General features: G+C 40.9%; 1 protein-coding gene across 1 annotated transcript; it reads right to left on the reverse strand.

The window, feature by feature from the left end:
• Nucleotides 1–623: 623 nt before the first annotated feature.
• On the reverse strand, nt 624–8,599 carry LOC310748563 (vomeronasal type-2 receptor 26-like; the record flags this gene model as incomplete). The annotated part of the gene is made up of 6 exons (XM_083584415.1): nt 624–1,642; nt 2,728–2,854; nt 3,252–3,479; nt 3,749–4,609; nt 6,292–6,583; nt 8,412–8,599. 6 exons carry the CDS (start codon nt 8,597–8,599, stop codon nt 732–734), a joined length of 2,607 nt encoding a protein of 868 aa, XP_083440541.1. The 3' UTR covers nt 624–731.
• Nucleotides 8,600–14,572: the final 5,973 nt, after the last annotated feature.

The following is a 14,572-nucleotide window of genomic DNA, read 5'->3' on the forward strand; positions in this document are numbered from 1 at the left end:
TCAACTCAGGCTTCAACACAATAATAATAATAATAATAATAATAATAATAATAATAATAATAATAATAATAATAATAATTTTATTTATATCCCACCCTCCCCAGCCGAAGCCGGGCTCAGGACGGCTAACAACACTAAAACAGTGCAACATTATAAAAACATTATAAAAATTAATTAAAATCAAAATTGATGGCAACCATAAACTAAAGTTTTGTAAAGATTGCCAAAGGAGGGAGTCAGGCTGCACCCTGACCAAAGGCCTGGTGGAACAGCTCTGTCTTGCAGGCCCTGCAGAAAGATGTCAAGTCCTGCAGGGCCCTTGTCTCTTGTGACAGAGTGTTCCACCAGGTTGGAGCCACAGCCAAAAAAGCCCTGGCTCCACATTACATTTGAGGGAGGGAAGACATTTACTTCTGGCAATTCCTGCAGCCAAACTGGTGCCAAAAGTACTGTTTTGCTTTCCTTTGTAATACCTCAGCAAGGCCAAGAGGGGATCTTGTCATCTGGACAGCCCAGGACTTCCAGATTAACTGCTCAGGATTGATTTTTCAATTATTATAACCACTTAAGCATGCCACATACAATACCATAAACTACCAAGGCTGTGTACAACATAATAATAACCACCATGTCATCACTACAAGATCTGAGTAACAACAAAAACAAAAACAAATACTTGAACAAACAAAGATAAATCCAGATTGCAAATTACAGTTAAGGAAAGAGATTTATTAAATTCTTCCATGTTTAACCCTTATGAGCTGTTCCCTGCTGTTCAACTCAGGTTTAAACACAATAATGTAAAATTTGTGGGAAAAGATGCAGCCCAGAAGGCCAGCACAGGAAGCTAAGATAGAGAAGATCTCCACAATAACCATGTATTTCCCCTTTGTGCTGAGGTAAGTTGGCACAAAGGATAGCCACACACTGCAGAAGACCAACATGCTGAAAGTGATGAACTTGGCTTCATTAAAACTATCAGGTAGTTTCCTGGCAAAGAAAGCCACTGTGAAGCTGGCAATTGCCAGGAAGACCATATAGCCCAGGACAATGTAAAACATGGTCACAGACCCTTCATTACATTTCAGTACAATTTCTTCAACCATTGAGTGCATGTCTACGTCTTGGAATGGGGGAGAGGTCACCAGCCACACAGTACAAATGCCAGTTTGAATAAGGGAAAAGGAAAGAACAATGCAGGTGGCCAGCTTTTTCCCCACCCACCTCCTCATTCTTGATCCTGGCTTGGTTGCCATGAAAGCTAGAACTACGGTGATGGTTTTTGCCAATACACAAGAAACAGCCACTGAGAAGATGATGCCAAAAACAGCTTGTTGGAGGAGACACGTCAACTCCTGAGGTTGGCCAATGAACAACAATGCGGAAAGGAAGCAGAGCAGGAGGGATATGAGGAGAGTGTAGGTGAGGTCCCTGTTGTTGGCAACGACGATGGGAGTGCCATGGTGCTTCATAAATGTCCCCAGCACCAGAGCTGTGATCAAAGAAAAGGAAAGAGCAATGCAGCCTAAACTGAGCCCCAAAGGTTCTTCATAAGACAAGAAGGTTACAATCTTGGGAATGCATGTATCCTGATTCTTACTTGGGTACTTCTCATCTGTGCATTTAATACAGTCATTCATATCTGAAACAGGAAAAGACATAAGCCTTCTTTCTGCATTACCTGAGTGTTGAGGTCTAATGTAAAAAATATATATGCAGGGCTGTATATATAGCCACAGCTGCAAAGTAACACTGTCTTTTGCTCCCACTATGTTGATCATAGCATGATTTAGAATTCATGTGTGAAATAGAACCTCACACACCAGTAATATGTGAAAAGGGCTATGGTATTGATCTTACATAAAACCTTAATAATATGCCTAAACGGTTCCTTTCACAGTGGTATAAGTTGACACCTACACCTGTGATTTACTATGTGAAAAATTTAGGTTTTTCCTACTCATACCAGTAGCTGTTCCTCTTAAGTTTGTCCCAACTTTCCAATTCATTGAGTTACTTATGGTAAATCAGTACCAACAGGGCATGTGCACAAATAGTTGTATTGGTTAAAAAAAAAAAATTCCCTCAGAATTGAACAAAACCAGAAACCTGCACAAGTATACCACATTAAAACAGATATTTAACTGTAGTTTGTTTCTGGAGATTTCTGGTTTTTCACAAATATGGGAGCTCATAGTCAATATATTCAGGAACACTGGAAATAGGAGCACAGCAGGAATAGAAAAGAAATCAGTTTTAAATTGTCAGCTTACACTTTTAATTTTAGCATGCTGTGTAATAGACTGTAGAGGATTTTTTTGTGGATTGCCTGTGCAGTTTTCTGGTTCTGTGTAAATCTGAGGGACCAACAAAAAATGTACACCACTAGTTCCATTCAGAAGCACACCAGAAATAGTTATGAGCATGACTAGAAATGAAATGAAAGCACTAAGGAATAATGGGTGTGGAAAGAGGGGTAACAGAAAGTGACAATTTATCCACTCATCACCAAACCATGAAAATGAATAGTCTGTGACCCAAGTGAAGCAGTTTGGAGCCTGATTTTCCCTAATGTATCGGATTAATCCCACATCAGGTAAACCTGAATTTACAGGGGGGAAAACATAAAGCTTGGTGTAGCCTGTTTGTAAAAATGTGTCCCTACACAAATCAAATTGGAATACCGAGAACACAAAACACCCAGTAGCATCAGTTATACTTACTTACCCTCCTTGTCTGATATTTTCCCTTCTGGACATGGGATGCAATTGTAGCAGCAAAATGGTTTCCCTTCTTTCACTTTCTTGCTAGAACCAGGATGGCAGCTCTCACTGCATGTAGAAAGTGGCTGGGCCTAATCCATAAATGAGAAAGCAAAATAATGAGCTTGGAATCTTTACATTTCATGGGCATTCCACTTCTTTTTGCAATGTTAAGGAATTTCAAGCACATATGCCTTACATGCAAATTAAAATACAAATTCCATTCCATCATAGACACACAGAAGGAAGGCTTTAAAGACCTCCTGGCAGCTTTGTATGATAGGCTTAGGTGTGAGGCTAACAGCAACCCTGGAAACAGATGCAGAATTAACATGATTGTTCGTTAAAGAACTAGGTTGTACTTTGAGAGAATACTGACACTAATCTTTCGTCTGGTCTCTTATATGTTTGATGACAGTTTTGAAGAGATGCAGTTACTGACACTATTCTCTAAAACACTTTCACCCTAAATCTCTGATTGGATACTACCTGGTTAAACCAGTAATGCCATATTATGGCCTCTTCATTGATGGTGAATGCTTCATCTGGAGGAACTTGCAGATCCATCCTCCCAATTTTTATTCTGTGAAAGGATTGGTTGGATGAAACCACCCAGTTGATGACATCGAATCCAGCTAGTAACTGCCCATTATCATCAAAGGAGATCTTGTCCCCAGCACTGTTGTTAAATGAAACATGTCTCAAGTAGTGATGGAGCTGGATGGAATAAAAAGGAGTAGGGTTTTCAGACTAATGTCTAATGGCAGCAAGAATGCTTTCCTGAAGAGTTTTGAGCAGGAGGCAACTGGTGAAATATCTGCTAACCCTTTATAACTGAGAGACAATAGGAAGGATCACTATGTTATTAAGTACACTGATAAGAATACACACAGCTTACCCTAACCCTACCCCACCATTTAATGGGAAATAATGTTATAATACTGTAGATATTATGCATTTTCATGTCAAAATGTTCAGGCCACTACCTGCGATATCTCTTGATTCTGTAGTTTCATTCTCGCTCCATCCAGATTTGCACTGTGCTTGACTCCAGATGAGGACATTGCATGTAAAGCATGGGCCACAGCATAGACAGCATTGTAGATGTTGTAGCTGTGGCCCGTCATGCTCATTTCAAAGAAGGGTTTTGGAAGGTTATGTAGCTTCTCCTCTGTAGTGCAAATGTATCCATCCACGTTACCTACATCCGTTTTTGACAATGTGCAACCAAAGGCCTGCTGCCAGAAGTCCCTGATGAACCCATCTCCTTTAGGGATGGAAGGATTTCTGCTCTCAATAAAAGACTGGAATCCTGGTACATCGTTGGAGTGAATTTTGAAGGCTAGCGTACCGTGGATTATTTCTGTAACAAAATTCCTTTGATAGACTGTTGATGTAAGCTCCACCTGGGCTGTAAGAATCCAAACTTTCCCTCTTGGTATGCTTGTCTCACATTCTTGTTTTGACAGATATGGAAACCATCTCAAATACATCATGGCATTTGATTCTCCATAAAAAACCACTATGTTGGCTTTACTAGTCATGATTTCATTATGTAATTTACTTCCTCTTTCCAGGTTTTCATCAATTTCATTGAAAGAAATAAACATGGGGATTCTTTCTATGAAGGCAAAACAGACGCCACTCCGAGAAAAGAGTGGAATGATAATTTGCAAACATCTTCCTCCAATGTCAATATCTGTGACTATAACTCCAATCCACACCCATCTAAAATGAAGAAGCAAAGAGAGTATCCCTGTATACTGAAAGGTTTCCTGAGGGGTCATCTGGTAAAAATCAAGCCCTGGAGTTTTATCATTCATCACTGGATTCGAACCATATACCAGCTAAAAGAAAAAGTAGGAAGGGAAAAAGAGACAGTTATAGTCATTTTTAAGATGTAGTTTCATGTGCTCTGATCACTCAATACATTAAGACACAAGGTTTATAGCAAGTGGTAAGGTAAGTGGATATTATTGCCTCTTATCATGATAGCGGGCTAGTCCTGAGAGATTAGTTCTTTCTCTAAGGACATCTCTTTCACAGGTACATTACATCAACAGGTAGAACTAAAAATTTTCAAAATTAAGTAAATGGTTTCCATTGTTAATTCTTTGTTGGAGTGTAGTTGGACTGTTGTTGCTGCAGCATCTCTGGATGGTGCTGAGGTGGGTCAAGGTGCAAGCAAACTCAAGGCAGAATGGACACATCAGTGTAAAGGGCTTCTGATGCATCTGCACAGTCCTGATATCACCACCACCCAGGCCTGTCCAAATAAGGCACAGTGATACTGGTCCTGGGAGGATGGTTCCGCCCTACTGCAGTGGTACCTTATGTGGCTATCTGCAAAATTGCTTATACTATACTATAATATGACATATGCATATTGTGAGATGTGTTTTTCTGGGACATGGATGTCTATTTGATGGAATTCCTTTCCTAGGAAGACGCTCCTTACCACAACTCTCATGCACCTCCTTCTCAGTATGAAGGTCTTTTTCATGCAAGGAAGGATTCAATGCTCTTTATTCAAACAACAACAACAACAACAACAACAATAATGTAAAAAGATGTTTCTTCTTAACTACAGGGGCAGGAGCAAAGAGTAAAATGAAACACACATACGAATTTATACAAAAACTGGAAAAAAAAACAAGCCCTAACTTTCTTTGTCCTGCCTTTCTAAGTTTACTTTGCTTTATCATTGTTTGGGTATTTTGCTGTCTATAATGCTATTTTTGTCATAAGTCATAAATACGGGTTTGCGTGGCAAGTTCCCGCCTCCCCCCAGTAGGAATAAAGACACATGACACCATTATTTTAGGTTAATGGGCTAAAATTGGACACAACTTTATTGGTTACAGGTGATGAGCGGTATTGGCTTAGGTATTGGGCCTAACCGACTATCAGGCTTCAGCCTGTGTGCTTGCAGACTGGGAATGGTTAACACCAGCAGGGGGAGCCCTGCTGAGGCACATCAACTAGGAACTTGGCCAGGGTCACCGATTTGGGGCTTGCCTGAGGCCATCACCTCCATAGGTTTCAGACAGGGCCACACCCCTTTATCCTTTATCCTTTACCAGGGCCACATCCTTTATCAGACTACCCTTCAATATCTGGGGGAGGTGATGCCGTTTCCTCCCCCCCGTCCATCTACATAACAATACCCCTACCAATGCCTAACCACCAGTACCAAGTTGTGATGATTTGCAGCCAAAGAGGGAGATTCCCGGCTGCGCCTGCCTTGAATAGGGGCAGGTCACAACCCATAGGACAGCTGATGGCTGGCCAGGGGATGACGCAGCCAAGGATTCCCCTAATCGTGCGGGGTCTGAGACCCAGCCCCCGTGCGCGTGTTGGGGGCATGAAGCCCGAAACACCGTCTCCTCCCGAGGTTGGAAGTGGCTCTAACACAATTAACCCTCCCTCTCTCCATTTATTGCAAAATAAAATCAAGAAGAATGAAAGCCGCATGAAAAATTATTGCATTCCCATACTTTCAATATACACAAAGGCATATAATCCCTACCTGTGGAATCTTATAGATATCCAGGATATTTGCCACAACAACAGAGATTTCAGAATCCAGTCCCCCGATGACCGCTGTCAGATTATGCTGGATGCCACAGACGTAGTTGGGGGAAAACCTCTCTAACGAAGATAAAAGTAGCATTGTGGCATGGTAGGTCAACTTTTCATTAAAATAGCTGTCATATATGTGGAAGCCCAAGGTGATATTGGGTAAGATCTGAGGGTTGTCATTGACCTCCTTTACTGCAAATGCCAAGGCCAAAATATGCTGATAATTCTTTGACACTACACTAGAATTAAAATTGCATTCTGTATCAGAATTATATTTCACACTTTTTGAAAAACCAACACCACTATCTGCATTTTCATGTTGATAATGGTTGATTGCAGTATTCCAGAGAAATCCTAAAGTCAAGATTCTCTGGCTGGAGAAGGTTAGGGTTACGAGGACGTGGTCCTCCAATAGCAGAGAAGAACTCACCTGTGACAAACACCTATGCTATGCTCGTGAAGAACTCTGTGGACATGGATGCATACAAGAGCTGTTCCACAAGCAGTTGCCAATTTTAGGCTTCAGAGCAAATCCATGCCTCCTGTGGTTCCCAGGCACCTTTATCTTCAAAGAGCCAATTCAGGATTGGGCCCCTCCTTAAGAGCAGTCAGGAACTGGAATAACTGCATTTATGGGGAATAACTGCAGAATGGGGAGGCTTAAAAAAAGGCAGCTACATGTGGGAAGGGTGTTAGTCAACACACTCAAAGCTACAGCCTTGGTTGGTGGAAGCCCACCTCACTGCACTTAGAATAATGTTCTTAATGAATTGTATTTCTTGAGACTCTCATTAGGGTTAGGTTAAATTTTCAATCATGCGTTCATGTCGCAGAGATGTGTTATCAACATGAGTATTTTATGAGAGCTTGTGCCTGATATCACAACATACCTTTTGGATGTTGCCGTGTGTGGATTACAGAATCTAGAACAACAGTGCCATCTATCTGAATTATTGCTGAAATTTCGTGTGGATTTTGCTTTCTGACAATCTCACACGGTACCGGTATATTATTTACGGCAGAGCTGTTTATTGTCCAAGCAGAAGAGTAAGCTTGTGGCGATAGTGTGTAAATGGAATCGGATCTACAGCAAGGCATTTGCATACACCCAGAGTCCTTCTATCACTTCCTATGGATGAGGATAATGGAGAGCGAATGTACAATATAGCACACTTCCCTTCTTGTGCTTGTATAAGCCATTGCTAAACACCCTCCAGTAGACAGAAATTCCTCAGTCAAAGCAGCTATATTTAATAAACAGCAAGGCTGAGCTCCTTGGTAACATGAGTTAAACTGCTTTGGGCTAAGATAACAGAACCCAACAATTTCAGAACTTAGAACACTAAACATTTTGTGAGTCACCTGTGAATTATATCATAAACTTCATCCAAATGTAATTCCAAGGTACAAATATACGTTTTTCAATATAGGCCTTTATTACCGACTCTCTTATGAAGTTACTTTCTATGAAAAAGAATTATATGAGAAAATGGAATTTAACTAAGCAAGTAGGAATATATATGTTTTCATATCAAGTCAGAGGAAGGAACTGAGTTGATGGCAGCTCTCATGAGTCAAAAGATTCTAGTATTTTACATCACATGAAATAAGCAAATTAAGACAAAATGCAGATATACCAGAAGCAATTGCCTCTGAATGATGTTTCCAGACATCATCCAAAAATCAGTATTGTTTAACAATCTTTACATTAACATATATACCATTAGAATGAGCTGAAGAAAAAATGAGTGGTGTAAGAATGTAAGCAGAAGTGAAATGTGAGCCAAAGAAGCAGGAGGGGAACTTTTTGTAACAGTCAGGAGAAAAAAGATATAAGAAGGTAAAAGAAAATGGAGTTGAAAGAAAGACTTTTATTTTAGGAAGCTTAAATGTTTTCCACAGAAGTCTTCGGCCTCTAGAAAAATTGAAACCTTTACCTTCAGCTTTACCTTAATTCAATCATTCTTTTTTTCTATAGGCTAAATTGATCTACCACTGCATATACGTTGTAGCACTAGCACTGGTCTTTTCAGAGGGAAGGACATGGAAATGAAATAAACTTCTTACATGTAATCTTCAAGCAATGCTAGTGGTGGTTCTTCAGTAAAAGCTGTTAAAGGTTTCATGAAGCCACCATGAGTTGCAATTCCACCAATGATGAGGTTTCCTTGCTGATGGTATATGTGTTGTGGGCGATGTGGATGGGAAACCCTACATTTCACAGTTTGAGCCTGGCATACATTGTGAGGAATCATTGCCAGCATTAAGACCACTAAAACTATCATATTCAGAATGAAGGAAATCTTGCCTGTACATAGACGATCCTTTGCTTTTCTACAGCACTATTGTTAGAGTTGTCCTGATGAAAACCATCAACTTAAATGGTACTTTCTCACAGATATGTCTTGAAGTATGTAATGTAGACTATTGGAGATCATAGTATCAGACCCAGTCACTCTCCCTAACTCTAAATGCTGCTGGGTTTATTTATAATATGCTGTAATTTTTTCTCATGGTTGCTGAAAGTTCAAGGAGGACTGGGTGAGCAGCAGGCTCAGTTACATGTTTTTAATAATTTAGAGGAAGGTAATCACCAGCTCAAATCCAGGGATTCCCTGTGGAATTGCTGAAGAAAACATGTTTGTCACATCTGAACAGACATGTTGACTGTTGCTTTCTTTGGTAGAAATGGAGACTTGTGGAATAATCCTCAGCAAGAAAAGGGTGCTAGAAGTGACTGCTGGGTTGTCCCACCCACCAGTCAAAGTTGGCCCATCAGGTGGGGTCAGATAGAGATCTGGCGCCAGAGCCAAAAGGTTCCACATTCCTAATTAGGACTTGGGAGATGAGAGTTCAAATATGCACTCTCTAGTAGAGTTCACTGGGTAAGCTGAGGCAAGCCACAGTCTCTCAGCCTAACCTACATAACAGGGTTGTGGTGAGGGTAAAATTGGGAGACGGAGAGCCGTGTACGCCACCTTGAGCTCTATGTAGGAAATGTGGGATATAAATGTAATAAGAAAAGGACATTAGGAATATAAAGACTATGATCTGGCATTTTGTGCTAGTTATAACTTAGGCTCAGTGGAGCAACACGTTCTCTTGGTCTTTCAGCCCCAATCCTTTCCCCCCATAGGTTGGAGGCACCACTGTGAGTAATCATAGCAGCGTGATCAGATCATCCAGGACACTTTTGACAATCAGGAGACTTGTTTACAGGCTCCAATATCAGGAAATACAATTTAAACTTTACTGCCCTTTAGCTGACCTTAATGTGATGAGAGGTGAGGTGAGGCCCTGAGGTCTAAATTGGAGGATTCTAGGTGTGTCAGGATGTTATTGCCTGCTCTGTAGGTAATGCAAAGGCAGCACAGTGGTTAAACTTGATAACCTTAGAGCTCTCTCCCAACCATACAGAATATCCCCCCCATTTCTTTGTTTAATCATAATATCATTTTTTTTCTTTTTAATTGGTGTTGATGATTATAATGTTGTTAATGATATCCACTGAGTTTTCAAGGTACATTACAAAAAGGAGTAATTTTAGCTTTTCCTAAGTAACCTTGGGTGCCTGTTAAAGTGTTTGACGAATGTAATTTGAACAAATCTTGATGCAAACTAACCTGATCTGCATCTCCCGTACAATTTTCTCCTGATTTTGCAATACATTTAATGCATTTTGATATATTTTTCTAGTTGAGGAAAAAATAGTTTAGGATAAAATACATTTAGAAATGTGAATGGTAAGATAAAATGCACATTTGTACATTTAACTATGTACTTAATTACATATCTAATTTCATATTTTATGCTCTTAAAATATTGTACATGGAAACCTTGAAATAAGTAACTGAGGTATTTGATTGTTTTAAATGTTTCTAGATGTTTTTAAATGTTTCAAAATTGTTTTAAAATGTTTTTGGTTCATTTTCAAATGGGTTTTTTAAAAATTTTTATTTTAAATTGTATTGTTTTAACTTTTTGAAGTTTGCCACTGAGGAAGAGTGGGATATAAGTCAATTAATAAACAAACAAAAATAAACATTTCTATCATATACCTCTAGCATGATCTGTTCATGCTTACAGGGAAAGGCTGCTTATAAAGAACAGGGCATTATATAACCTGGTTCTGTAGAAGAAGAAGAGTTTGGATTTGATATCCCGCTTTATCACTACCCTAGGGAGTCTCAAAGCTGCTAACATTCTCCTTTCTCTTCCTCCCCCACAACAAACACTCTGTGAGGTGAGTGGGGCTGAGAGACTTCAAAGAAGTGTGACTGGCCCAAGGTCACCCAGCAGCTGCATGTGGAGGAGCGGGGAATCGAACCCAGTTCACCAGATTACGAGACTACCGCTCTTAACCACTACACCACACTGGCTCTCTGTAGCATGTAGAGGGTTTGTTTGTTTGTTTGCTTGCTTGCTTGCTTTGCAAAATCTCCAAAAAGAAACCCACAAAAAACCCCAAAAAACTAAAAACCACTGACTACATGTTGCATTCATATAGGGCTGCAGTATGCTCTGGCTTTCCCAGACATTTTCCTGCTTTTCAGAAATTACACCCGGATGCTGTTTTCGATGGGCAAACCCAGGATATATGGCAGCCCTATGGTAGATGAATGCAACATGTTGTCAGTGGTGCACTTAGGTAATTTTTGGCTCTGGATGTAATACTCATTCAGGAATCCTGTCAATCAATCCCCTTAGATTATAATAGCTAATGCTTCCAAATATGGTAAGATAGTCCTGCTGTTTTGGGAGGCCCTCTTGCCTATTCCGTTGAATGGTGTCCTGGACTTCTGCCCCAAATCCTGCTCTGACAGCATCACTGCATGGTGCCTTAGTTTTTCAAAGCAGACCTAAAGCCCTTTTGCAGCACCTTGTTGGTGAATTGCTACCCTGGACCAGTGAGAAATCACTTCATCAACTTTTCTAAACAATGATTTGAAGGCTGTATCCGGTCCCAGCCCATTACTGATGTGGTGGTGGGGAACAAAATGTTCTGGAATTGATAGGACATCCTACAAGAGCATATAGGAAGAGAAGTTGCTATTTGATTGCACCCTTTTAAAAAAAACAAACTGGTATTTTACATCCGCCCCACCCTGAGAAATCCCATTACTGACTCACAATGCTTATGCTACCAGTAAATCAGCCCACATCAAATTCAATCACACAGAAGCTAATTTTTTTTCCTCTTGCCTACACACACCAAAAGGGTTAAATAATGCCACCTACACAAAGGAACGAGTTAGGGCGGAAAGTTTTCAATAGGTCTATTGTCTCTATTCAGAAAGGAGATATTTGACATCAAGGTGACATGATCAGAACAACACACACCTCTTCTATTTGACATCAGCCAAAGAGACAATGATAGACTGAAGGCAGGTCCACACAAGAAGCTCCTGAGTGAATGTTTGGAGCTTTAGAAATTCAGGAAGCAGAGCATGGAAAAGGTGGGATTATATGACATGGGATTTGAAGAATTTGACACATTAATGTCCATCCTTTCTCCATACATCACCCATGATCGATCAGTTCCTCACATGGCCCATTTTCTAAGGTAAGGTGAACAGGTGTTGGTACCTTGGAGCTTGTGAATTTCCAAGCATCTAAGACTAGAGTGGAAACAAGATTGGAAGGTTTTTTTGATAGATGAATCTAAAATTTTTACATGGCAAATTTTAAAATTGCAATTTTCAATACTGATTGCTAGCAAATGACGTTTTTATAAAAAGGTACACATAAGAGAACAGTCTCAAGTGCCAGGGTTCATGTCAGTGTCCAAATTCCCAGAAAGAAGCCTTTCCTTGGTTTATCCCTGCTGAAGGTAGAAGACACATTTATTTTTAGATAGCAAGACAGGGGCAGGGAGAAATGGATTCTGAAAGAGATAGATAATCACATCCAGGGATGGTTTTTGGTAATATAGCACCCTGAACAAGGAAAACATTTAGCAAAACAATAACAAGAAGCCACCAAATATTTCTTGTTTTCCCCATAATTCCTTTTGGCCTCTAGAGGTCTCTGTAAGATCTTGTGGGACTCTCAAATGTGAGTGAGGACATGCATTGTGGACACTAACCATGTCTGCCGATGTTTAACATCTTCTCCTCAGTGAAAAGCATATGCATCGAGCATCCCTGCACTCGGCCTGCTCTTGGAAACCACGAAATTACCTAAAGGCCCCATCAACTTCTTCACATCTACCCTAGTCAATTGTCATGTGTCTGAAGAAGGCATTCCTGATTGCATCTTCCCAGGCATCATTTCTGGATCATGTGGCCCACCCACTTCAGTTGAGTGCTCTAGTGATAGCTTGCTGATACCAGCAGTCCTTAAAGCTCTAGGCTTCCAGGGCCTGTGGTACCGGTTGGATGGGAGCTGTGCTATCAGATGCGGCTGTTGTGGGTGAACTGAGGTGTGTCTCTTTTATCAGCTTCATGGAGAGCAGCTTAATCAGCTGTTAATGGAGCGTGGAAAAATTATTATTATTGAAAAATTATTATTTATTGAATTGATATACCGCCCTTTACCTGGAGGTCACTGGGTGGTTCAGAATAAAACCCAGAATAAAATCAAAATATAAAACCACAAAATACACAATCAAAATAAAAACAACAACCCAATAACCCCCCCCCCCAAAAAAACCCACATTTTAAAAGGGAATAGGATGTCAATCAAATCAACCAAAGGCTTGGATAAAAAGGAACATTTTTGCTAAAGGTATATAATGAAGGTGCCAGGCACTTGGGAGAGAATCCCCAGATGGGGAGCCACTGCAGAGAAGGCCCGTTCTTGTGTTACCACCCTCCGGACCTCTCAAGGAGAAGGCACAAGGAGAAGGGCCTCAGAAGATGATCTCAGGGTCCCGGTGGTTTCATATGGAAAGAGGCAGTCCTTGAGGTATTGCAGTCCTGAGCCGGTTAAGGCTTTAAAGGTCAAAACCAGAACTTTGAAATGGGCCTGGAAACTAATTGGTAGCCAGGGCATTCGAACCAGGATTGGTGTAATATGCTCAAACCATCTTGCTCTGGTGAGCAACCTGGCTGCTGAATTCTGCACTAGCTGAAGTTTCCGAACCATCTTCAGAGGCAGCCCTATGTATAACACATTGCAGTAATCTAACCTTGAAGTTATCAGAGCATAGACAACAATAGTTAGGCTATCCCTGTCCAGATAAGGGTATAGCTGGGTGACCAGCTGAAGCTGATGGAAGGCACTCCAGGCCACTGAGCCCACCTGAGCCTCGAGCGACAGCAAAGGATCCAGGAGTGCCCCCAAGTTATGAGCCTGCTCCTTCAGAGGAAGTGTAACCCCATCAAGAGCAGGTAATCTCCCACCCATCCAGTCTAGGAGCCACCCACTAACAGTGCCTCAGTCTTATCTGGATTCAGTTTCAGTTTGTTGGCTCTCATTCATTTCACCCTGTTCACCCACCCAGGTTTCAGTGATACATGCCAGATCAGCCTCTTCATCCACAATCAGATCATGGATGAGGGAGATTATATTCTGGGCCAACCTGGAATTCAACAGCAGCTGTCACAAACCCAAGGGCTGGCTGATATGACAACCACAATTCCCCAGGTTGGAGGAGGGGCTGGCACATGGCACAGTCACTAACTGCCTGTGCTATGTGCCTCTCTTCCCACACCACACTTACCCCTACCCTTTAAAGCTGCCTTTGAAGATGTCAACGCCTTGCTGATATCTGGGGCTGGCGGAGTTGGCAACTCAGATGAATGGTTAGTGGAGGGAATGATAACACCTACAAGGCTCGTTTCATCACAAGTTATAACAGAGTTCTTCATGATTTGGCTTGTGAAAATCCCATGGGGGTTACTTTTCATGGGAAGAGATCCATGGATTCTGATGTAGCAAGAATAATTTGCACAGCCATGGGAATGTGAATCCACTGTTCTGAGCTTCTTGGAAATACCATGTTGCATCTAAGTTAAGCTCAGAGTAGACCTACGGATATGAATGGATCTAAGTCAGGCATTTCCATTAACATCAATGGATTTACTCTGAATATTCTGGCTACGACCAATGTTCCCATTGACACAGTTTAACTTAATCTGGCTAGCAAACTAGTCTGCGTCCATTGTTCTCTCTCACAGAAAAACTTTGAGAGGAATGGAATATATAAGTTTGCAGTTTCATGGATCAGAAATATAAAGATTTAGCACTGGTTCCAAAACTAATTACTGCATGGGAAGCAGAGAGAT

Source organism: Podarcis filfolensis (assembly GCF_964270895.1).
Source record: "Podarcis filfolensis genome assembly, chromosome: 13".
In the NCBI taxonomy this organism is placed as follows: Eukaryota; Metazoa; Chordata; class Lepidosauria; order Squamata; family Lacertidae; genus Podarcis; species Podarcis filfolensis.